The following is a 26,185-nucleotide window of genomic DNA, read 5'->3' as shown; positions in this document are numbered from 1 at the left end:
CAAACCGGGTTGCTCTGATGATCAGCTGGGGAGCAACCAGTTCGCTCCAATGATCAGCTGGGGAGCAAACTAGTTTGCTCCAACGATCAGCTGGGGAGTGAACCAGTTTGCTCCGATGATCAGCTGGGGAGTGAACCAGTTTGCTCCGACGATCAGCTGGGGAGTGAACCAGTTTGCTCCGACAATCAGCTGGGGAACAAACCAGTTCGCTCCAACGATCAACTGGGGAACAAACCAGTTCGCTCCGACGATCAACTGGGGAACAAAACAGTTCACTGTGACTATCAGCTGGGGAGCAAACCAGTTCGCTCCGACGATCAGCTGGGGAGCAAACCAGTTTGCTCCGACAATCAGCTGGGGAGCAAACAAGTTGCTCGGCAATCAGCTGGGGAGCAAACCAGTTTGCTCCGACGATCAGCTGGGGAACAAACCAGTTAGCTCCGACGATCAGCTGGGGAACAAACCAGTTTGCTCCGACAATTAGCTAGTGAGCAAACCAGTTCGCTCCGACGATCAGCTGAGCCCACCCGTCCAAACTTGACAACTTTTAAGACTTGTGGACTTCAACTCTTTCACAGATAGAAAAGGGAGAGAGGGGAAAAAAATAGGAAAATGCCGGAGGCTCTTCCTTCCTGAAAGTGAGATTAAATTTGCCACTTGGCTGGCAAAATCGTTGAAACAAAACATTTGGATATTTACTGGAAAACGAATGGGTTCCCCTCCCACCGTGCCCTGCCTCTGGAAGCCTGACAGGTAATCCTCGACTTATGACCACAATTGTGCCCAAAGCTTCTGTTGCTAAGCGAGACAGCTGGGAAGTGAGTTTTGTCCCATTTTATGACCTCTTTTCCTGCTGTGGTTAAGTGAATCACTCCGCAGTTCTTAGGTTAGTCACACGGTTGTTAAGTGAATCAGGCTTCCCCATTGACTTTCTTGGTCAGAAGGTTGCAAAAGGGGGTCATGTGACCCTGGGACATTGCAACCGTCATAAATGTGAACCAGTTGCCAGGCCTCTGAATTTTTGATCATGTGACCGCAGGGATGCTACGCTGGTCCTACGTATGAAAAACGGTCACTAAATGAACTGTCGTTAACAGTTCTCATGTTACAACCAAAGTTGAGTCCCCATTGCTAAGCCGTTAAGTGAGTTTTGCCCCATTTTAACGGCCTTTCTTGCCACAGCTCTTAAGTGACACGCTGCAGTTGTTAAATTGGTCACACGGTTGTTAAGCGAATCTGACTTTCCTTCTCAGAAGGTCGCAAAAGTGGATCCCGTGACCTGGGGGACACTGCAACCGTCCTAAACAACAATGCTGGCTGGGGAATTCTGGGAGTTGAAGTCCGGATATCTTCAAGTTGCCAACGTTGAGAAACACTGTCTTAAATGTTTGCCAGAGTTGGAAAGCCTTGCTTTAAAGTCTTCTCTTTTACAGCGAGTCCTCAATTTATGGCCTTAATTGAACGCACAGGTTTGCTCATGAATGATGACGACTGTTCAATGTATCTCCCTGTGGCTGTTTCAACATGTGCCCCCCCTCCCCCCGGCATACGTTAAACAAATCCATTGTTCACGGCGAGGCGATTTTTGCTAGAACCCAGCCAAACTGTGGGTTTGTGGGTCATAACTTTGAACTCTCGTGGTCACTGGAGGATTTTAAGAAGAGGCTATAGCAGTTAGACTTATATACCGCTTCATAGGGCTTTCAGCCCTCTCTAAGCGGTTTACAGAGTCAGCACATTGCCCCCAACAACAATCCGGGTCCTCATTTTACCCACCTCGGAAGGATGGAAGGCTGAGTCAACCCTGAGCCGGTGAGATTTGAACAGCCGAACTGCAGAACTGCAGTCAGCTGAAGTAGCCTGCAGTGCTGCACCCTAACCACTGCGCCACCTTGGCGCCTCCTCTAGGCTGGATAGCCATTGGCCTGGAATGGTATAGGGCCACAATGGGGTACCTGGGGCACGGGTGCCAGAGGTGGCACACAGAGTCCTCTCCGTGGGCATGGGCGCATGCCCACCAGACAGCGGCTCTCTTCTGGGTTCTGGCGTGGCGCATGCACACGACAGAACCCGGAGGAGCAGCTGGCCGCCCCAGGCATAAGCTGAGGACTATCAACTCTTCAAATCATCTGTTACTTTTGAAGGGTAACCCTCCTCCGTTCTGCCATCATAAGAACCAGTCACTGGTTATTAGGCTTATATAGTCATTTTAGAGGCAGTTGGGTCTAGTGGCTAAGGCATCGGACTACAAACTAGGAGACTGTGAATTCTAGTTCTGCCTTAGCGACGAGGGCTGGATGAAGGACTTTGGGCCAGTCACCAGGAGACTGTGAATTCTAGTTCTGTTTCAGCCGTGAAGGCTGACTGAATAACCTTGTGTGATCACCAGGAGACTGTGAGTTCTAGTTTCTGCCTTCGCGATGAGGGCTGACTGAATGACTTTGGCCCAATCACCAGGAGTCTGTGAGTTCTAGTTCTGCCTTAGCGATGAGGGCTGGGTGAATGACTTTGGGCCAGTCACCAGGAGGCTGTGAGTTCTAGTCTCGACTTAGGCATGAAAACCATCTGACCGGTGACTTTGGGCCAGTCCCTTCCTTTCAGCCCAACCTACCTTGGAGGATTGTTGTGGAGAAAATTGGAGGGGAAAGGCCCGCTGACTTCTTTGTAAAAACAAATAAATGAATTTCACATGCTGCTCTCCTGTCTCCCCTAATGAACTCCCAGTATAGTCAAGGAAAAGGACCCTGGGTCCTTGGGGAGGGGGCTAGCTAGAAGACAGGGGCCCCTTTCTCCCCTTTGACTTTGCCCCTTCTCTTTAAAGTCCTGGGACTCCGGCCCTTGGTGGTGGGAAAGGCCAAGTGGCCATTCCTCCAGAGCGCAGGGACTACGCTCTGAATTCCTTCCTCCTGGTTGTTAAGTGGGATGCTCCGGGTTGTTTGGAAAGGAGCCTGGCCCTTTTGCAGCCGGGTGGATGATGGCGGGTGGGAAGGCAGTTGTGTAACATTGCAGCAGCACCTCGGTTTACACTTCCCAGGCTATAAATAATTCCCTTTGCTGCGAGGAGGAGGAGGAGAGGACAGCTGCCTGTGATGGAGGAGAGAGAGAGAGAGACAAAGAGAGAGAGAGAGACACACACACAGAGAAAGATATATACAGAGAGAGATACAGGGAAAGAGATACAAAGAGAGAGAGGGGGAGAAAGATGCAGAGAGAGAGAGAGATACAAAGAAAGATATATACAGAGATACAAAGAGAGAGAGAGAAAGTGAGAGATACAAAGAGAGGAGAGAGAGAGAGATACAAAGAGATACAAAGAAAGATATATACAGAGAGAGATACAGGGAGAGAGATACAGAGAGAGAGAGAGATACAAAGAGGAGAGAGAGAGATACAAAGAGATACAAAGAGAAAGATATATACAGAGAGAGATACAGGGAGAGAGATACAGAGAGAGAGAGAGATACAAAGAGATACAAAGAGAAAGATATATACAGAGAGATACGGGGAGATAGATACAGAGAGAGAGAGAGATACAAAGAGGAGAGAGAGAGATACAAAGAGATACAAAGAAAGAAAGATATATACAGAGAGAGATACAGGGAGAGAGATACAGAGAGAGATACAGAGAGAGATACAAAGAGAGAGAGAAAGTGAGAGATACAAAGAGAGGAGAGAGATACACAGAGAGAAAGATATACACAGAGAGAGATACAGGGAGAGAGATACAAGAGAGAGGGGGGGAGAGATACACACAGAGAGAGATACACAGAAAGATATATACAGAGAGAAAGTGAGAGATACAAAGAGAGACAGATATATACAGACAGATCCAGAGGGGTGGGGAGATACACACAGAGATACACAAAGATATATACAGAGAGAGAGGAAGAGAGAGAAAGATATGGGGAGAGAAAGAAATACATAGAGAGAGAGATATGGGGAGAGGGAGAGAGATACACACAGAGAGAAAGATATATACAGAAAGAGAGTTACAGGGAGAGAGATACAAAGAGAGAGAAGGAGAGAGATACACACAGAGAGAGATACACAGAAAGATATAAACAGAGAGAGAGAAAGAGAGAGATACAAAGAGAGAGATATACAGAGAGATCCAGAGGGGGGGGGGAGATACACAAAGATATACACAGAGAGAGGGAGAGAGAGAAAGAGATATGGGGAGAAAAAGAGATACATAGAGAGAGAGAGATGGGGAGAGGGAGATGGAGGGAGAGAGAGAGAGACTGCTGTGTGTTTTGAAGAGTCCATGTGACGGTCCAGGAGTGGAGGGAAGCAGCTGCGGAGAGGCAGGGGGCATCGGAGCTTGTGTAGGCGGAGGAGGAACGGAGGAGGAGGAAAGAAGGAGAGGGAAGAGGAGGAAGAAGAGAAGGGGAGGAGGAGTGGGGAGGAGGAGAAAAAGGAAGAGGCAGAATGGAGGTTGACAAAGGGGAAGAAAAGGAGAGAGGAGGAGGAAGATTAGGGAGGGGGGAAGAGGGAGAGGAGGAATGGGGAGGAACAGAAGGAGGAAGAGGGGAGGAGGAGGAGGAGAAGAAAGATGAAGAAGAGGAAGGCAGAGAGGAAGAGTGGGGAGGAGGGAGATGAAAAAGAGGAAGAAGGGGAGGAGGAAGAGTAGGGAAGGAGGAAGATGTCCAGAGGAGGAGGTAGTGGAGGAAGAGGAGGAAGAAGAAATGAGGAGGGGGGAGCGGTCTAGATGGGTCAGGCAGCCCCTGAATCCCAGGCCATCAGTGCTCGCTGGGGGTTGGATGTTCCAAAGGGAGCCTAAAATATTGCTCAGGGTGGGAGGGGCTGCTCTGCTTAGTGATTTTTGCTTCCCCCCCCCCCTTCAAGGCTTTCGTGAGTTTAAACCCTTAAATAATGCAAGTGGGCAGACAAAATACTGCAGCTGTGGGGGGGGGGAGTGAGAAGGCTCCCACTATGGCCAGTCCCAACCCTTAAGGCAATCAACTGGAGCCTTCCTAGACCCCCACCTAATGGCATAAAAAGATAGATTGCGATCAATTTCTTTCCATTCATAGAATACTAAAGGTGAATCGTGGCACGACAAAACCGCGCTACGCAAAATAGCGGAGATTAAATCACGTCGCTAAAGCCGCGATGTCATCACCGCGCGTCATCACCGCTGCGACAACAGCGCGGCGACAGAAGGGCATTCTACATGCTTTGTTCTTTGCCTCCAAAGGTAGCCCTCCTCCTCCAGCTGACAGCGGCAGCGGGCACGGGGCAAAGCGGACTGCCCAGCAGCAGCAGCCCGCGGGAAGGGTCTAGCACAGCCGCGGGGGGCAGCAGGAAGCCTGCGGGGGGCCCGAGCGGGGACGCCGGCGGAGGAGGACGCAGCAGCGGCTGAGGCTCTCCCGGGGCCGGCGAAGCGGGCTTGCCCGGCGGAGGCAGGCCGCCCTCTTCTTCCTCAACAACATCTCCTTGGACGGGTGGCCGCCGCCACCGGGCAAGCCCGCTTCGCCGGCCCCGGGAGAGCCTCAGCCGCCGCCCGCCCTGCCTCTTCCTCCGGGGGAGGCACCGGCGGCGGAGGCCACCCATCCAAGGAGATGTTGTTGAGGAAGAAGAGGGCGGCCTGCCTCTGCCGGGCAAGCCCGCTTCGCCAGTCCCGGGAGAGCCTCAGCCGTCGCCGCTGCGGCGTCCTCTGCCGCCAGCGTCGGCGGCCCCTCTCGGGCCTCCCGCGGGCTTCCTGCTGCCCTCCGCAGCTGAGCTGGACCCTTCCCACGGGCTGCTGCTGCTGGGCAGCCTGCTTTGCCCCGTGCCCGCTGCCGCTGTCAGCTGGAGGAGGAGGGCTATCTTTGGAGGCAAAGAACGAAGCATGTAGAACGCCCTTCTGTCACCGCACTGTTGTCGCGGCGGTAGGGTCGTTTTTTTCTTAGTGCTTCGGACGCCGCGGATTTGCCTCCGCACTTATGTCGGTGCGGATAAGGGCATCGCGGTTTTGTGGTGGAACCAAGGTGAATAACACGGAAAAAAAACATTCACCTGGGCTGCCTGTTCCATTAAATTATTTTGGGGAATCTTCATATCTAACCGAGGTTCGCTTAGCATAAGTTTTCCGCGGTATTTGATAGAAGAAAAGAGCCTTCAGTACAATTCAGCCTTGTTTATTTGAAGCAAATACGCTCCACATTTGGGACACGGTGGCTCAGTGGCTAAGACGCTGAGCTTGTCAATCAAAAAGGTCGGCAGTTCGGTGTTTCGAATCCCTAGCGCCGCGTAACGGAGTGAGCTCCCGTGACTTGTCCCAGCTTCTGCCAACCTACCAGTTCAAAAAGCACCTAAAAAATGCAAGTAGAAAAATAGGAACCACCGTTGGTGGGAAGGGAACAGCGTTCTGTGCTCCTTCGGCATTGAGTCATGCCGGCCACAAGACCACGGAGACGTCTTCGCACAGCGCTGGCTCTTCGGCTTTGAAATAGAGATGAGCACCGCCCCCTAGAGTCCGGAACGACTAGCACCTATGTGCAAGGGGAAAGTTTAACTTTAACTTTTACACTCAATATAGCTAACATTTTGAAAAATCAAAAGGATACCTATAGAAGAGAAACTTTGAGGTTCAGGGCTGAGTTCTCTGACCTTGGTTGTTTTCCTGCAAACGTTTCATGGCCCAACTAGATAACATCATCAGTGCGCTAGTTGAGTAATCTGCAAGAAAACAAGCTCAGAGAGCACTAAGAACCCCACAGTCCTCCTCCTCCTCCTCCTCCTCCTCTCCCCTTTAGCAATGATGCTGTTACCTAGTTGGGTAATGAAATGTTTGCAAGGAATCCACCAAGCTCAGAGAGCACTAAGGACCTCACAGTCGTCCTCTTCCTCTCCCTTTTAGCACTGATGCTGTTACCTAGTTTGGTAATGAAATGTCTGCAAGGAATCCGCCAAACTCAAAAGAGCATCCTCACGACCTTTTGATCATAATCCAGATGTGTGTCAACTGGCTTGTATTTAAGACCTTCTGTAAAGCAGCGGTTTCATATGGGGGGGGAGTTGATAGATTAATATCAGATCTCATCTCTCTCCCCCCACCCCACCCATCCTACTCCTTCCCCATCTCTTAGCAATTGTATTTTGCACATTTATATTTTTGTAGCATTTTATTTACATAGTTTTAGCTTTTTAATATTATAAGCCACCCAGAGTTACTCTCTGGTAAGATGTTAATTCATCTAATGCATGATTCATCTCATTTATTTGTTTCTTTGTTCATTAAATAAATAAATACTGTACGCTATGAATCATTGGGAGAGGATCTAAGCAGTATAATCATGCCTTTATAACAACGTAGGGAAGAGACCACGCTTGGGTTTTTATGCAATTCTGGTAGCTTTCCCCTTGAGAATCATAGAATCGCAGGGCTGAAAGGGACCTTGGAGGTCTTCTAGTCCAACCCCTACCCAAGGCTGAAGAGCTTATGCCATCCAGGAAAAGCGGTTGTCTGGTCTTTTCTTGAAAAAACTGTTGATTTTTTGGATGTTCCAAAATTGGAGAACAACAAAAAATAAAAAAGGCCACCGAGATGATAAGAGAGCTGGAGCAGATTTATTTCCCTGCAGTTGGGGCTTTTAAAGGGGGAACAAAGGAGAATTTGGAGAATAACAGAAGGGACCTTGGAGGTCCTCTAGCCCAACCCTCTGCTCAAGCATTCGGATAGGAAGCTCTCCAGTTTCTCCTTAAAAGCTTTTTGTGTGTGTGGGGGTGGTGGTGGTGGCTTGGAGAGAACATTCAAGAGGGTTGTTTATTCTGAGCTCAAAACAAAAATACTTTTCCATTTTTACGTATACTCTTTTTTTTTTTACACACACAACTTAGACGTACACCACATTTACACAATACAATACGAAGAGGAGCTTCCTGTTCTTTCTAATAGCAATCCTCAATCGATACCGCTCACCTTATATTATTTCCCCTTCTATTGTATTTCATTTGCATTTCACCATTCTTAACCCTCTTACTTTACTCATAACTATTATTTTTTTGATTTTTGTTATATTCCTTCATTGATTCTTGTTTCTTTCCTCCATCCCCCTATACCATTTATCCCGTATCTGGCAGAATTCTGATTCTTCTTTTCCCTGGATTTCTTTAGTTTGTCCATTTCAGCACAATCCATAACCTTTCCTATTATTTCATCTTCGCTTGGAATTAGTTTGTTTTCCCATTTCTGGGCAAGCTTCTTAAAAGTTTTTAAGTGATGGAGAAACCACAACCTCTGGTGGCAAGCTGTTCTCCCTCTCAGGAAGCTTCTCCCTAATTCCAGATTGCTTCTCTCTTTGATTAGTTTCCATCCATTGTTTCTTGTCCTGTCTTCAGAGGCTTGGCAGAATAGGTGTGACCCCCCTCTTCTTTGGGGCAGCCCCTCAAATATCAAAACGCGATATCATGTCACTCCTAGTCCTCATCTTCTGAACTTTCACAGTATGACGGTGTTGGAAGGGACGCTGGAGGTCTTCTGTTGTTTTTTTTTAATCAATTTCATATATACATTCACAATTATATGATCTCATAACTGTTATTAATAATATGTATTTATAACAATTTTTTCCTACTGTTGACAATATACTTGAAGATTGCTTTTTTATCATCCCATAGATCCATCTTATCTTACAACGGTCCTAATTCTTCTTCCCTCCCTCCCTCTTTCCTTCCCTCCTTTCTTCTCTCCTACTCCCCTTCCTTCCCTCCCTCCTTCCCCTTCTAGTCCAGCCCACTACTCAAGCAGGAGACCCTTTACCATTTCAGGCAAATGGTTCTCCAATTTCTTCTTGAAAACTTCCATTGATGGAGGCACCCATAACCTCCGGTGGCAAGCTGTTCCACCGGCTAATTGTTCTCATTGTCAGGATATTCCTCCTAACCTCCAGGTTGCCTCTCTCCTTGATGAGTTTCCATCCGTTCTCCTGCCTCCTGGTGCTTTGGAGAATACTCTCCCTCTTCTTTGCAGAGTATAAAATAGAGAAGAAAGGAGGGAACGTAAGAGAAGAGAAAGGAGGGAAGGAAGGAAGAAAGGAGGGAGGGAAGGTATGAGAGAAGGAGGGGGGGATGGAGAGAGGAAAGGGAAGGGGAAGGAAAGGAGGGAAGGAAGGAGGGAAGGAGAGAAGGAGGGAAGGAAGGAAGGGGAGTGGGAAAGAAGAAACAAGGGAAGGAAAGAGGGAGGGAGGGAAGAAGATACCTAACCTTTGATGTCTATAATGATTTTGATATCACGGGAATGTCTTGAAACGTAGTCAAATGTAAAGCAGAACAGTGGATGTTGTATTATCTTTTACCAGCTATTGGTTGTTGTATTTTTCTTTTACTAATAAAAATAATAATAATAATAAAAGAGAGAGAGAGAGAAGATAAGAGGGAGTTAAAACCACGCCGGGCTTTAATGTGGACGGAGAAAAGGCTCGTGCATATTTTTTTTCCTCACGGTGTTCGAACTCAAGGTCACCCCTTGAAACCGAAGGCAGAGAATTTCCCCGCCAAGAGAAGGAAATACTTTTTTTGCACATGGCACATGGGGGAAACGACGCAGTTGGGCTTCCAGGATTTGTGAGGCAGCCAGCCAGTTAGGATGGTTTGAAAGCAGATTCACGCCGGGTCAGGTTTCCATTGAGGGCTGGGAGCACAGATGGTTCTTGACGGGCAGGATAGCTGTAATTATTATGGGTTGCTGCCGTGAGATGCGCCCGGGTGAGAGAGAGCCGGCTTTCCAATCCAGACCTGAACACTTTCCCAAAGGTATCCGCTTGGCCATCGCTGTGGCACCGAATCCTCGACTGGAGAGATCTGCAAGAATCTTTTCAAAGTTTCATCTTAACACAGGTTAGGACAGTGATGGCAAAACTATGGCACGCATGCCAGAGGTGGCACGCAGAGCGCTCTCTCTGGGACATGCGCTGTCGCCAGTTGCTTTTCTGGTGTGCAAATATGCACCAGCCAACTGGTCTTCGCGGGCACCAGAGTGCTGGAAAATGGCCTGAAAACAGCCCCAAATATGGAGAAAAAACAGGGCATTTGGGGGCTGTTTTCAGGCCATTTTGGGGGGGGGCTGAAAAATGGCCTGAAAACGGCCCAAAAAACAGTCTAGCAGAAAACACGGGGGATGAAGGAAAGATCCTTGTTCTTGGCCTAGGTCTCCTCCTCCACCACCTTTCCTTCTTCTGCTAGACTGTTTCTCCTGAGCTTCTTGTGGGCCATATTCTTGGGCTCAGTCTTCCTCTTTCTCTACTGTCTTTCCTTCATCCCGCATGTCTTCTGCTAGACTGTTTCTCCTGAGCTTCTTGTGGGCCAAGATCCTTGTTCTTGGACTCAAGTCTTCCTCCTGCTCACCACCTTTCCTTCATCCTCCATGTCTTCTGCTAGACTGTTTCTCCTGAGCTTCTTGTGGGCCATATTCTTGGGCTCAGTCTTCCTCTTTCTCTACTGTCTTTCCTTCATCCCGCATGTCTTCTGCTAGACTGTTTCTCCTGAGCTTCTTGTGGGCCAAGATCCTTGTTCTTGGACTCAAGTCTTCCTCCTGCTCACCACCTTTCCTTCATCCTCCATGTCTTCTGCTAGACTGTTTCTCCTGAGCTTCTTGTGGGCCATATTCTTGGGCTCAGTCTTCCTCTTTCTCTACTGTCTTTCCTTCATCCCGCATGTCTTCTGCTAGACTGTTTCTCCTGAGCTTCTTGTGGGCCAAGATCCTTGTTCTTGGACTCAAGTCTTCCTCCTGCTCACCACCTTTCCTTCATCCTCCATGTCTTCTGCTAGACTGTTTCTCCTGAGCTTCTTGTGGGCCATATTCTTGGGCTCAGTCTTCCTCTTTCTCTACTGTCTTTCCTTCATCCCGCATGTCTTCTGCTAGACTGTTTCTCCTGAGCTTCTTGTGGGCCAAGATCCTTGTTCTTGGACTCAAGTCTTCCTCCTGCTCACCACCTTTCCTTCATCCTCCATGTCTTCTGCTAGACTGTTTCTCCTGAGCTTCTTGTGGGCCATATTCTTGGGCTCAGTCTTCCTCTTTCTCTACTGTCTTTCCTTCATCCCGCATGTCTTCTGCTAGACTGTTTCTCCTGAGCTTCTTGTGGGCCAAGATCCTTGTTCTTGGACTCAAGTCTTCCTCCTGCTCACCACCTTTCCTTCATCCTCCATGTCTTCTGCTAGACTGTTTCTCCTGAGCTTCTTGTGGGCCATATTCTTGGGCTCAGTCTTCCTCTTTCTCTACTGTCTTTCCTTCATCCCGCATGTCTTCTGCTAGACTGTTTCTCCTGAGCTTCTTGTGGGCCAAGATCCTTGTTCTTGGACTCAAGTCTTCCTCCTGCTCACCACCTTTCCTTCATCCTCCATGTCTTCTGCTAGACTGTTTCTCCTGAGCTTCTTGTGGGCCATATTCTTGGGCTCAGTCTTCCTCTTTCTCTACTGTCTTTCCTTCATCCCGCATGTCTTCTGCTAGACTGTTTCTCCTGAGCTTCTTGTGGGCCAAGATCCTTGTTCTTGGACTCAAGTCTTCCTCCTGCTCACCACCTTTCCTTCATCCTCCATGTCTTCTGCTAGACTGTTTCTCCTGAGCTTCTTGTGGGCCATATTCTTGGGCTCAGTCTTCCTCTTTCTCTACTGTCTTTCCTTCATCCCGCATGTCTTCTGCTAGACTGTTTCTCCTGAGCTTCTTGTGGGCCAAGATCCTTGTTCTTGGACTCAAGTCTTCCTCCTGCTCACCACCTTTCCTTCATCCTCCATGTCTTCTGCTAGACTGTTTCTCCTGAGCTTCTTGTGGGCCATATTCTTGGGCTCAGTCTTCCTCTTTCTCTACTGTCTTTCCTTCATCCCGCATGTCTTCTGCTAGACTGTTTCTCCTGAGCTTCTTGTGGGCCAAGATCCTTGTTCTTGGACTCAAGTCTTCCTCCTGCTCACCACCTTTCCTTCATCCTCCATGTCTTCTGCTAGACTGTTTCTCCTGAGCTTCTTGTGGGCCATATTCTTGGGCTCAGTCTTCCTCTTTCTCTACTGTCTTTCCTTCATCCCGCATGTCTTCTGCTAGACTGTTTCTCCTGAGCTTCTTGTGGGCCAAGATCCTTGTTCTTGGACTCAAGTCTTCCTCCTGCTCACCACCTTTCCTTCATCCTCCATGTCTTCTGCTAGACTGTTTCTCCTGAGCTTCTTGTGGGCCATATTCTTGGGCTCAGTCTTCCTCTTTCTCTACTGTCTTTCCTTCATCCCGCATGTCTTCTGCTAGACTGTTTCTCCTGAGCTTCTTGTGGGCCAAGATCCTTGTTCTTGGACTCAAGTCTTCCTCCTGCTCACCACCTTTCCTTCATCCTCCATGTCTTCTGCTAGACTGTTTCTCCTGAGCTTCTTGTGGGCCATATTCTTGGGCTCAGTCTTCCTCTTTCTCTACTGTCTTTCCTTCATCCCGCATGTCTTCTGCTAGACTGTTTCTCCTGAGCTTCTTGTGGGCCAAGATCCTTGTTCTTGGACTCAAGTCTTCCTCCTGCTCACCACCTTTCCTTCATCCTCCATGTCTTCTGCTAGACTGTTTCTCCTGAGCTTCTTGTGGGCCATATTCTTGGGCTCAGTCTTCCTCTTTCTCTACTGTCTTTCCTTCATCCCGCATGTCTTCTGCTAGACTGTTTCTCCTGAGCTTCTTGTGGGCCAAGATCCTTGTTCTTGGACTCAAGTCTTCCTCCTGCTCACCACCTTTCCTTCATCCTCCATGTCTTCTGCTAGACTGTTTCTCCTGAGCTTCTTGTGGGCCATATTCTTGGGCTCAGTCTTCCTCTTTCTCTACTGTCTTTCCTTCATCCCGCATGTCTTCTGCTAGACTGTTTCTCCTGAGCTTCTTGTGGGCCAAGATCCTTGTTCTTGGACTCAAGTCTTCCTCCTGCTCACCACCTTTCCTTCATCCTCCATGTCTTCTGCTAGACTGTTTCTCCTGAGCTTCTTGTGGGCCATATTCTTGGGCTCAGTCTTCCTCTTTCTCTACTGTCTTTCCTTCATCCCGCATGTCTTCTGCTAGACTGTTTCTCCTGAGCTTCTTGTGGGCCAAGATCCTTGTTCTTGGACTCAAGTCTTCCTCCTGCTCACCACCTTTCCTTCATCCTCCATGTCTTCTGCTAGACTGTTTCTCCTGAGCTTCTTGTGGGCCATATTCTTGGGCTCAGTCTTCCTCTTTCTCTACTGTCTTTCCTTCATCCCGCATGTCTTCTGCTAGACTGTTTCTCCTGAGCTTCTTGTGGGCCAAGATCCTTGTTCTTGGACTCAAGTCTTCCTCCTGCTCACCACCTTTCCTTCATCCTCCATGTCTTCTGCTAGACTGTTTCTCCTGAGCTTCTTGTGGGCCATATTCTTGGGCTCAGTCTTCCTCTTTCTCTACTGTCTTTCCTTCATCCCGCATGTCTTCTGCTAGACTGTTTCTCCTGAGCTTCTTGTGGGCCATGTTCCTTGTTCTTGGCCTAGGTCTCCTCCTCCACCACCTTTCCTTCAGGGTATCATTTCAGCAGCTTCTAAGAACTTAACTGAAGAAGCTTCTCGGATGAGAAGTGAAACGTTTTCAAAGAAAAACGTTCTGAGTTTTCTTCACTGTGTGCTTGACCGGGCTCATTCCAGGGATTATGTTGTGACCTCAAGACTGGACTACTGCAATGCGCTCTACATGGGGCAGCCCTTGAAGAGTATTCGGAGACTTCAACTCGTCCAGAACGCAGCCGCGCGAGCGATTGTGGGTGCACCTCGGTACACCCACATAACACCTATCCTCCGCGAGCTGCACTGGTTACCGATCAGTCTCCGGATACGCTTCAAGGTGCTAGTCGTAACTTATAAAGCCCTTCATGGTATTGGATCTGGGTACTTGAGAGACCGCCTGCTGCCAATTACCTCCCACAGACCCATTAGATCTCACAGGGTTGGCCTCCTCCGGGTGCCATCTACCAGCCAATGCCACCTGGCTATTACCCAGGGGAGGGCCTTCTCTGTGGCAGCTCCGGCCCTTTGGAACGAACTCCCCGCAGGGATTCGGACCCTCACCTCTCTCCAGGCCTTCCGAAAAGCCATCAAAATCTGGCTTGCCGGCAGGCCTGGGGGTGATGAGTTCCCTCCCCTCTCGACATGTATGGTTGTGCGACTGTTGTTTACTTTTATTATTTGTATTCCATTTTTATGTTCCCCCTTTTCCCCTTGAATTGTTCGCCACCCTGAGTCCTCCCGGAGAAGGGCGGCATACAGATAATAAAATTCTATTCTATTCTATTCTATTCTATTCTATTCTATTCTAGCCCCTTTAAGACTTGTGGACTTAACGCTCCCAGAATTCCCCAGCCACCATGATGGATCCCCAGCCATCCAGGACTGAGTCTGCCAAGATGGACAGGACCACCACCCCCCACTTCCCAGGGAGCCCCCACCCCCTTCTGCGTTGATTTACTCCAAATCTGACAGGCCTCCCCGCTGTGCATGGATTGAAGCCCACCCCGTTGGGTCTCCCTTCCTTTGGAAGACTGGGGGGGGGGGGCTTTGGCTCAGGTCCAGACGGGGGAGTGGGTGGGGCCGGGCAGGTGGGTCGTCCATCAAAGCGGCTGCGCCCCCGCCCCCTTTTCAACTTCAGCAATTTCAGATGCGCTGGGGGCAGTTTGCCTCTTGCAAAGAGCCCCCTCCCTCGCCACGCGCTGCAGGCCAACTGGCAAGCGGCTTTTAAAGCCGCCGCCGAGCTGAGCCTGCAGGGATAAAAGCGTCAGGACATGCGGGCTCTCCAGTTGCCAAGGGAGGAACGGGCTCTCAGCTGCCTCACGCCTCGCTCCCTCGCGGATGAAAAGAAATCCCTGCCAGGCGACTCCAGCAGCGGGGCTGCTCTGGGGGATCGCGGCTGGGTCCCTTCGAAGGGGCCACGAGGGTCCGGGGCCTTGGACTCCTCGGGGTTGAACTGAATGAACGCACGAAGCCACATATTTCCTCTTTCCAAGGCGTTTTCAAAATGAACAGTGAGAGATAGGGAGGGATATAGATAAGATAGGTAAGATGGATGGATGGATGGATGGATGGATGGATGGATGGATGGATGGATGGACGGACGGACATGAATGGAGAGAGAGGTAGAGATGGATGGATATGATATATATATATATATATATATATATATATATATATATGTAGGTAGGTAGGTAGGTAGGTAGGTAGGTAGGTAGGTAGGTAGGTAGGTAGGTAGATAGATAGATAGATAGATAGATAGATAGATAGATAGATAGATAGATAGATAGATATAGATAGATATAGATAGATATAGATAGATATAGATAGATATAGATAGATATAGAGATAGACATAGATATAGATATAGATATAGATACAGATATGGTAGGTAGGTAGGTAAGTAGATAGATGCATGGATGGATAGACAGATATGAATGGAGAGAGAGAGATAGTTGGATGGATGGATGTGATAGACATATGAATGGAGAGAGAGGATTAGATAGATAGATAGATAGATAGATAGATAGATAGATAGATAGATAGATAGATAGATAGATAGATAGATAGATAGATAGATATGGATGGAGGATAGATGGATGTGATAGATATAGATATGAAAGGTAGATAGACTCATGGACGGATAGACAAATATGAATGAAGAGGTAGAGACGGATGGATGTGATAGATATAATGGTTGGATAGACAGACAGATATGAATGGAGAGAGATGGAGATGGAGATGGAGGGGGATGGATGTATATAGCACTAAACTCACAATCGATACAAAAGCTAAGAGTGGCACAAAGAGCCATGGGAAGCTACATGCTCACCATCACAGATCAAGACAGAAAAACCTGCACATGGGTTAGAGGACAAACGAAATGCCCTCAAGAGAGTACAAGAATTCATGACCACAATTGAGCCCAAAGTTTCTGCTGCTAAGTGAGACATTTTGTTAAGCGAGCTTTGTCCAGTTTTATGACCTGGCTTCCCACGGCTGTTAAATGAACCGCTCCCGTTGTTAAGTCAGTGACATGGTTGTTAAGTGAATCCCGCTTCTCCCTTGACTTTGCTTGTCAGAAGGTCGCAAAAGGGGGGAAATCACGTGACTCCATGAGACGGCAACCGTCATAAATACGAGTTGGTTGCCAAGCGTCTGAATTTTGATCACGTGACCATGGGAGCGCTGCAATGGCTGTAAATGTGAAACACCATCATGTGTCACTTTTTTCAGTGCCGTTTAACTTGGAAAGGTCACTAAGTGAGGTGTTGTAAGCCGAGGACTACCTCTATCTCAGCCTTCCTTCTGGCCAGCATAATTTTCAGGTCTTCTATGGAAGGCAGTTGTTCTTTCCTCCGTCCTAACTATCCACTGGAGTCTGCCATGCCCCCATCAGAATCTGAATCTGCAGAGGAGGACTAGCCCGAGTTGGGGTCAGCCCCTCCGGATTGGGATGGCTTGTTAGCAGGGGGGAATGTGGGGTGGCAGGACCGAGAGAGGGCAGGCAGTGGAGAGAAGGAGGCGAGGAGCAAGAAGGAGGAGTTACTCGGGCGAGGAGCAAGAACCACCCCCTCCTGATCCAAGAGCACCGAGAGTGGAGAGAAGGCGAGAACAGCATAGGCTGACCCAACTCCTTGGGAAGAGAGTGCTCAGCCCCCTTCACAAGGCACCCCTGGGGATTGAGATTCAAGGAGACGCTGGGGAGAGGGACGTTTCGAATTCGAATGGAATTTGTGGGGTTTTGTGTGCTGTTGTATCAGATGTCTAGCGTTTGCAGGAGTGCTTGCCTCTTCCTTGCTTCGTGCTTGTTCCTGTGACTGGTCCCTTTGCTCCGGGACTTGCCAAGAATGCAGGAGTGTTTGGGGGGGAAATTGGGAGCTTTAAAAGGGAGTTTGGACTCTCCGCTGGCTGTGTGACCGTCATGCCTTGTCCCGGGTTATCACAGGAGTCTGTATCTGATCCCAATTCCGGCTGGAATATTTATTGCTGATTTACGACGGGAAAAGGTTTCTTTTTTCCCCCTATCGTTTCTTTCCCCCGATGAGCCAATTTAGGCCTTCGGTTTGTTTCAAGAACGGTGATCCCAGCTTTGCAAAAAATAATGTAAAATAAAATATCAACAGAAGGTTATCTCAGGTGACCAGGAGGACCTCATCCAGTTTCATCCAGGTCTAATGCTGGTCTGTCAGTTTCTTTCCCTAGCGCCGCTCCAGTTGTCATGACTGCAAGCCACAGGTGCTTCGTGAGTTTGTCTCCACTGTTTTTGAAGCTGCACCGAATTGCGTTGCGTTGCTCGGTAGTTTAACAATCCGCCACTGTGTTCAGATGGCAGCCCAGAGCAAGGAAAGATCTAGCAAAAGTTCCCCCTCGCACACATGTGCTAGCCGTTCCCGACTCTAGGGGGCGGTGCTCATCTCCGGTTCAAAGCCGAAGAGCCAGTGCTGTCCGAAGACGTCTCCGTGGTCCTGTGGCCGGCATGACTCAACGCCCGAAGGCGCACGGAACGCTGTTCCCTTCCCACCAAAGGTGGTCCCTATTTTTCTACTTGCATTTTTTACCTGCTTTCGAACTGCTCGGTTGGCAGAAGCTGGGACAAGTCACGGGAGCTCCCTCCGTGACGCGGCGCTAGGGATTCGAACCGCCGAACTGCCGACTTTTCTGATCGACAAGCTCAGCGTCTTAGCCACTGAGCCACCGTGTCCCGCAGAATGTAGTTCTTGCGTGGCTTAGTGTGTCGTTCAGAGCGTTGGCTTCGCTCAAACCCCAGTTTAAGCATCTTGTGTTTTAACACTTAACCGCGTGGAGGGATTCTTGTCCTCAATTTATACAGGTCGTCCTCGACTTACAACAGTTCATTTAGTGACTATTCGAAGTTACGAAGGCACTGGAAAAAAAGTGGCACGACCGTTTTTCATACTTACATTTATGACCCTTGCTGTGTCCCAGGGTCAGGTGATCCCCTTTTTGTGACCTTTGGACAAGCCAAGTCTATGGCGGAGCCGGATTCACTTAACAACCGTGTTCCTAATTTAACAACCGCATGGATTTGCTTCACAAATGTGGCGAGGAAAGTCGTGAAATGGGACAAAAGTTACTGAACGGACGTCTCATTTTGCAACATCAGTTCTGGGCTCAATTGGCGTCATAAGCCGAGGACTACTTGTAGGGGTCCTTGACTTACGGTGATTCGCTTGGTGACACGTATTTATGACGGTCGCAGTGCCCCCGGGGTCACGCGATCCATTTTGGCGACATTCTGACAAGCAAAGTCGATGGGGAAGCCGGATTGGCTTAACAACCGTGTCACTAATTTACCAACTGCGCTGATTCACTTAACACAGTGTTTCTCAACCTTGGCGACTTTAAGTCCTGTGGACTTCAACTCCCAGAATCCCCCAGCCAGCACAGCTGTGCTGGCTGGGGGATTCTGGGAGTTGAAGTTCACAGGACTTAAAGTCGCCAAGGTTGGGAAACACTGACTTAACAGCAATGGCAAATTGGGAAAACTCAACAGTGGTCTTGCTTAGCAATGGAGATTTTGGCCTTGATTTTGGCCGTAAGTCGAGGACCATGATGGCGAACCTGTGGCACCCGTGCCACAGTTGGCCCACTGGGTCCTCTCTGTGGGCCCGCGAACTGTCAGCTGCACCACGGATGTGAGCGCGTCTCCTGATTTTTTGGTCTCTGCCGAGCACGCTCAGGGGATGGGGCAAAGTCCATGGAGAAAGGTCGTAAAATGAGTCAAAACTCACTTAACGATTATCTTGTCTTAGCAACGGGCTCAATTTTGGTCCTAAGTCGAGGACTGCTTGTAGTTCTCTCTACAGGTAATCCTTGACTTAGAACAGCCCATTTAGCGACCATTTTCCACGCTTAACGGCCATTGTAACACCCCCCCGTGGTCACGGGATCAAAACTCAAGACACTTAGCAACTGGCTCATGTTTATGACGGGGTCACGTGATCCGCTGTTGCGACTTTCCCATGAGCAAAGGCATTGGGGGAGCCCGATTCGCTTAACGACCGTGTGACTGACTTTAGAGCTTCCTTGATTCGCTTAAAAAAACGTTCCAAGAAAAGTCGTAAAACGGGGCAAAACTCACTTAACAAATTTCTCACTTAACGAGGGTGCTCAATTGTGGCTGTAAATTGAGGATTATCTGTATTCTATTTTATTTTACGTATATTATAATATATCATTTTATATATTATATTAATGATGTTATATTTTATTATTTTGTACTTCCGTGGTGATCCTCTCGGTAGATTTGGCGCCACGCTCCGAAGAAGAGTGGATCGCTTGGAAAAAGATCCGTTAGGCAGGATTTAGTGGGGCGGCTGGATTCCGAGCCGCGAATCAACCCAGCGGATTGATTCTCTGGTTGCTCTTCCAGAAACCGTCCAAATAGGGCTGGCGGGAGGGCTTGTTCTGGAAAGAAGGGACTAACTGGGCGGTTCGTGCATTGCACTCCGGCAAATTTGGCAGCGGCTCTTGCTTTCCCAACACATTCCTCCCCCAGTGCTCCCATCGCCTCCAGGCTCTGGTGAGCATGAGGCCGCCAACTCTCCCCTCCCATCCCTGGAGCCCCAGGAGAAGGGAGAGGCCCTCCCTGGTCTTCCTTCAAACTTTAGAACAGGGATGTCCAAGCGTGGTCCCTTTAAGAGGTGTGGACTTCAACTCCCAGAATTCCCCAGCCACCTCCCTCCTTTCTTTTTCTTTTCTCTTTCTCATCTTCCTTTCATTCATTCTTCCTTTCTTTTTTCTTCCCTCCTTTCTTCCACCCTCCCTCCTTTCTTCCTTTCTTCTTCCTTTCTTTTTTCTTCCCCCTTCCTCCTTTTCCTCTTTCTCACCTTCCATTCTTTCTTTTCTTTCTTTTTTCTTTCCCCTCTTTCTTTTCATCTTTCTTATCTTCTTTCTTTCTTTTTTTCTCCCTCTCCCTCCTTTCCTTTTACTCATCTTCCTTCCTTTCTTCTTTCTTTCTTTCTTTCTTCCTTCCTTTCTTTTTTCTTTCCTCCTCCCTCCTTTCCTCTTTCTCATCTTCCTTTGTTCCTAGCTTCTTCCTTTCTTTTTTCTTCCCCCTTCCTCCTTTTCCTCTTTCTCACCTTCCATTCTTTCTTTTCTTTCTTTTTCCTTCCTCCTCTTTTCATCTTTCTTATCTTCCTTTCTTCTTTCTTTCTTTTTTTCTTCCTCTCCCTCCTTTCCTTTTACTCATCTTCCTTCCTTCCTTTCTTCTTTCTTCCTTTCTTTCTTTCTTTCTTCCTTCCATTTTTTCTTTCCTCCTCCCTCCTTTCCTCTTTCTCATCTTCCTTTCTTCCTAGCTTCTTCCTTTCTTTTTTCTTCCCCCTTCCTCCTTTTCTCTTTCTCACCTTCCATTCTTTCTTCTTTCTTTTCTTTGTTCTTCCCTCTCTTTCTTTTCATCTTTCTTATCTTCCTTTATTTTTTCTTTCTTTCTTTTTTCTCCCTCTCCCTACTTTCTTCTTTCTCATCTTCCTTCCTTCCTTTCTTTTTTCTTTCCTTCTTTTTTCTTCCATCCTCCCTCCTTTCCTCTTTCTCATCTTCCTTTCATTCATTCTTCCTTTCTTTTTCTTCCACCCTCCTTTCCTCTTTCTCATCTTCCTTTCTTCTTTTTTTCTTTTTCTTCCCCTTCCTCCTTTTTCTCTTTCTCACCTTCCATTCTTTCTTCTTTCTTTCTTCCTTTTTTCTTCCCCTTCTTTCTTTTCATCTTTCTTATCTTCCTTCCTTTCTTCTTTCTTTCTTTCTTTCTTTCTTTTTTCTCCCTCTCCTTTTCTCTTTCTATATCTTTCTTCCCCCTCCCTCCCTTCTTTCCTCCTTCCTTCCTTCCTTTTTTCCTTCTTTCCTCCTTCAGTTTTTCCTCAAAGATTTGTATGGCTTTTCCATCACGCGATAAAACCCGTAAGTCTAGAAGCATCAGGAAACCCTCAAAACAAGGGGAGCCCCGCTCTTCTCCTGAGCCGCTGCTGGGAGTTGGAGAGCCGCCTGTAGAGGGAGCCCTTGTGTTAACGGGAGGGTCCCCTAAACGTCGCGGTTCCACTGTCGATCTCCCTTGTAGCGGGAACCCGCTTTATTTCGGGTGCAGCTGTTTGACAGCTGTTGCAAAGCCAGCGTTGGCTGTCCTGAAGACTGGGTGCCTCCCATGTGCTGATGGCGCTCCGTTTTCCATGGCGCTGGAAGGAAGGGGAAGAAATGGACGCTGAATAGTCAGCCTATTCTGTATTTTTCTTGTGGGTTTTGGAGTCTTCATCCAGGGCAGGGATGGCTAACTTATTTGTCGTCGCGTGACAACACCCATAATGCAATGCGTGCGCCACACACCCCACATGTGACATGCCTGCCCCTCCCTGTGCATGAAAGGGCAGCCCCCAGGAGAACTCTACGGGCCTCCCAAACCCTCTGCAGGGCCATTTTTGCAGGGAAAAAAACACGGAATGCGCGGGGCAGGGTTTCAGGAGGCCAAAAATGCTGCATTCAGTGAACAAGACGCACCCAGATTTCCCCCTCCCCTCTTTTTTTTGGGGGGGGGGGGAGAAGGTGCATCTTGTACTCCGAAAAATACGGTACATTGTGGGGGGGAAATAGCCTGTGTTGAGTCAGAAGCAGGAAAAAGCAGTTACCCACCAGTTGAGTTGCAGACTTTACGAAATGGAGACCTTGGGGCGGGGGGCCCTCTGAGCTTGGTTCCTTTCTTGCAGACGTTTCAATACCCAACTAGGTAATGTCATCAGTGCTGGAAGGGAGAAGGGTTGGAGGAGAGGAGGAGGAGGACAACTGCAGGGTCCTTGGTGCTCCCTGAAGATGGCTGTTTACTTGCAGACGTTTTCATGACCCAACTAGGTAACGTCATCCGTGCTGGAAGGGAGGGGGAGGTTTGCTCTCTGTTTATATACAGTACTAGTGGCTTGCCCTGTAGTATCGTAGGAGTGTTGTTTTCTTCCCAGATTAGGCTGTCGTTTGTTGTTTAACGTTAGCTTGTTTTGTCTTCCTCAGTAGTTCCCTGATTGGGGTATTGTTTACTTCTTGATGTTGGTGTGGTGTTAATCTTGATAATGTTACCTAGTTGGGTCGTGAAATGTCTGGAAGTAAACAGCCAAGTGTTCAGGGAGCACCAAGGACCCTGCAGTTCAACCCGGACTTACATATCCTCTCTTCTAACCAAACCACTTGCATGTAAACAGAGAGCAAACCCCTCTCCCCTCTAGCACTGACAATGCTACCTAGTTGGGTCATGAAACGTCTCCAAGCAAACCACCAAGTATAGAGAGCAGCAAGGACCCGCCCGGTTGTCCTCTTCCTCTTCCACAAACCCCACTCATTTCTACCAGGCTGATCATGTGGCCTAGTTGATTTATTTTATTGATTACATAAATATATCAATTTCACTCAGATGAAATGTCTGCAAAAAATAACTAAGGCTGGAGGGGAGCACAATATATACAGAGAGCAACACACACACCCCCACTCCCTTCTATACAGTCCTCCTCCTCCTCCCCCTCCTTCTCCTCCTCCTCCTCCTCCTCCTCCTCCTCCTCCTCCCCCCTTAGGATGAAGTTCCCTAGTTGGGTCTTGAAATGCCTGTAAGAAAACAACTAAACTCAGAGAGCATCAGGACCCTACTTAGAGTTCTCCTCATCTCTGAAAAATCCCCACGCCCTTTTACACTGATGAGGTTACCTAGTTAGGTCATGAAACGTCTGCCAAGAAAACAATCAAGCTCAGGAGGACCAATGACCCCACAGTCCTCCTCCTCCTCCTCCCTCCTAGCACTGATGGTGTTCCCTAGTTGGGCCCTGAAACATCTGCCATAAAACCACCAAGCTCTGAGAGCACCAAGGACCCCACAGTTCACTCCTGAGCTCCGAATCTTCTCTTCTGTTTGTACTTAACAAATGCTTAACGTGGCTCCCTCTTTTCTCTCTTTCAGGCTCATATTAAATTTCCAATAGATTATCCGTATTCACCACCTACCTTCAGATTTCTGACCAAAATGTGGCACCCGAACATTTACGAGGTAGGTTGACTTCAGCGTATGGAGTGTGTGTGTGTGTCATTAGGAGACAAAAAAAAAAAAGAACCTTTGCAGCATCCAACTTTCATTGCAAAGCCGGAATTCCTGTCCCTTTTCAATCCTTTGTGACTCCCAGCCCTTGGCTCCCCTCCTTCCACCGCCCTGAAAATGGGATGCGTGGCGATCCAGTAAGATGGAGGCTCCTTGGAAGTGTTCTGACCCAGCTCCCCAAATACGTCAAACCCTCCACAGTTGAAGCAACGATTTCTTTATTAGGAGCCCCGGCAAAGAGTTTGTCTCTCACCGCAGGCTAACAGGTCTGTCCAGCAAGGGAGATGAATAGTTGTCTGGCTCATTTATTCCTCTCTGTCCTCTGCCTTTGATCCCCAGAGCTCGAGTGGGGCTTCGCTAGCAGCGGTGGCTCTTCCGTCCCAAGGACCGGCCCATAGATTTCCACTGCTCTCCTCTCCTCTGCCCCATCTATTCATCTCTGCCCCCTGCCTTTTATCCCCAGAGCTCAGGTGGGGCTTCGCTAGCAGAGGTGACTCTTCCTTCCCAAGGACCGGACCATAGATTTCCACTGCTCTCCTCTCCTCTGCCACATCTATTCATCTCCATCTCCTGCCTTTTATCCCCAGAGTTAGGGTGGGGCTTCACTAGCAGCAGTGGCTCTTCTGTCCCAAGGACCGGCCCATAGATTTCCAATGCTCTCCTCTCCTCTGCCCCATCTATTCATCTCTGCCCCCTGCCTTTTATCCCCAGAGTTAGGGTGGGGCTTCACTAGCAGTGATGGCTCTTCCTTCCCAAGGACCGGCCCATAGATTTCCACTGCTCTCCTCTCCTCTGCCTTCTGTGCATCCATGCATCAGGCACTGGGCCCAGCTGGTCCTCCTCTTCCTCATCAGCCACCTCCAGACCTGGAGGCTGTTGACTCTCCATCTGAGGGCTGACAAGATGGCCCAGGCTCTCTCTGTCTCTCTCTCCGCCACCTCCAATCCCCCCTCGGAGCTCCCAGGTTGGATTGGATTGGATTTGGATTTATTACATTTCTATGCCGCCCTTTTCCCCGAAGGGGACTCAGGGCGGCTCACAATTCAGTCAGGGAAGGAGGTACAGACAGGGGGATAAAAAGACGAACATAACAATACACAATTTAAAAACACACAACAACCATACCGTTTGAGGAGGGGGGCAACAGCTCTTTAGCCCCAGGCCTGTCGGAACAGCCAGGTTTTAAGGGCTTTGCGGAAGGCCTGGAGGGTGGTGAGGGTTCGAATCCCCACGGGGAGCTCGTTCCAGAGAGTCGGAGCAGGTTGCCTTGATGCTGATCCTGACTCCCACGCCTCCTCCTCCCCCCCTGATTCGGCTACAGGAGGGGCCGGTGGCCGGCAGGTGCTCCAGAAATTTGGAAAGGAGAAATCCAGAAAAGATCCCTGTGCAGTCCAAGGAATCTCATCCGTAAGAGAAAACTCTTTAGAGCAGGGATAGGGAGCTCTGTCCCCGGAAGAACAGGTGATCCTCCACTTATGACCACGATAACCCCCCCCCAAACTTCCCTGTTGCTAAGCGTGAGACGTTTGTTTGGTGAATTTTGGCCCGCCTTGCAACCTGTCCTGCCACAGTCGTTAAGCGAATCGCTGCGGTTGTTAACTTTAGTGGCACAGTCGGTAAGCGAGTCTGGCCCCTCCCTATTTACTTTGCTCGTCTGAAAGTTGCAAAAAGGGGAATCACATGACCCACACACAGAGCACAGGACACAGCGACGGTCATAAGTACGAGTCAGTTGCCAAGCGTCCGAATTTTGATCGTGTAACCGCCATGACGGCTGCGATGGTCGTAAGTGTTAAAAAACAGTCACAAGCCCCTCCCCCCCACATCAATCTTGTATTTTTTTAATATTCTTTATACCTATCAGTGGGTGAATGGTGTGGTAACTGGGTAACATCCATTTCAGAACACATAGACCAGTGTTTCTCAACCTTGGCGACTTTAAGTCCTGTGGACTTCAACTCCCAGAATCCCCCAGCCAGCACAGCTGTGCTGGCTGGGGGATTCTGGGAGTTGAAGTCCACAGGACTTAAAGTCGCCAAGGTTGAGAAACACTGACATAGACCCAGTCTTCCTCTTCCTAACTCTTACATTTCATTTCCATTGTTTCATGTTGTTTATACAATGTCTTTTATTATCACCCTTCCTTTCTGTCCTCTTGTATATCTTAACATATTAATATATAATTATTATTTCCCCCCCACTGTTTTCTATCCCTCTTTTAACTTTCCCCCCCCCCACTTTCATATCGCTATGATACTCAAAGATGTATTTTCCACCTATTTTGTTCTTCATATTTCCTTAGTTAAAGCTCCATCCTTCATTCTTCCATTTTTCAATATCTCCTTATACAGCTTTAGTATCAAGTCACAATCATTTATACATATTCTTTCCAGTTCTTCAATCCATATAATTCTACTATTAATAAGTGTGTGTGTGTGTGTATGTATTTAGTGTCGCAACCCCTGGTATGCCCAAATATGGGAGGAAGCATACTGCTTCCTTTCTCTGTCTATCGGCTCATCGCAAGAGACCATCCAGACAGAAAGCCAATATTTTTACTGTTGTCTTTGTTACATTTGTGTAGTATTTGTGCTGATAAATAAATAAAGGGAAACTAGTATAGATCTATTTCAAGCTATTTAGCTCTCATCAGCTAGCCATACCCTTACTGGGACTCAAACCTGGGCTGTATTACTTATTAGGCAGTTGTGTTAGCCACTAAGCCACAAGGTTCTCCTCCTTTATCAGCTGAGCCAGGGAGGAGAACCTTGTGGCTTAGTGGCTAACACAACTGCCTAATAAGTAATACAGCACAGGTTCAAATCCCAGTAAGGGTATGGCTAGCTGATGAGAGCTAAATAGCTTGAAATAGATCTATAATAGTCTTCCTTTATTTATTTATCAGCACAAATACAACATACACACACACACACACACAAATGTAACAAAGGCAACAGTAAAAATATTGGATTTTTGTCTGGATGCTCTCTTGTGACGAGCCGATAGAGAATGGAAGGAGTGGACTTCCTCCCATATTTGGGCATACCAGGGGTTGTGACACTGAATACATACCTATTTCCCTGGCTCAGCTGATAAGGAGGAGAACCTTGTGGCTTAGTGGTTAACACATCTGCCTAAGATGTAATACAGCACAGGTTCTAATCCCAGTAAGGG

At 48.4% G+C, this 26,185-nt stretch overlaps 1 protein-coding gene across 1 annotated transcript in view; it reads left to right on the top strand.

Moving 5' to 3' along the window:
* UBE2R2 (ubiquitin conjugating enzyme E2 R2) overlaps positions 1-26,185 on the top strand; it is a 70,094-nt gene that overhangs the window by 31,724 nt on the left and 12,185 nt on the right. The window contains exon 2 of the mRNA XM_087715248.1: positions 22,877-22,963. Coding sequence (XP_087571374.1) covers positions 22,877-22,963 — 87 coding nt within the window. The remainder of the gene's footprint in view (positions 1-22,876; positions 22,964-26,185) is intronic.

Source organism: Thamnophis sirtalis, unplaced genomic scaffold (genome assembly GCF_051295495.1).
Source record: "Thamnophis sirtalis isolate CommonGarterSnake01/CBP01778 unplaced genomic scaffold, rThaSir2_p1.2 scaffold_5, whole genome shotgun sequence".
NCBI lineage: Eukaryota > Metazoa > Chordata > Lepidosauria > Squamata > Natricidae > Thamnophis > Thamnophis sirtalis.
Note: the sequence above shows the minus strand (reverse complement) of the source record. Positions and strands in the feature narration are given on the sequence as shown.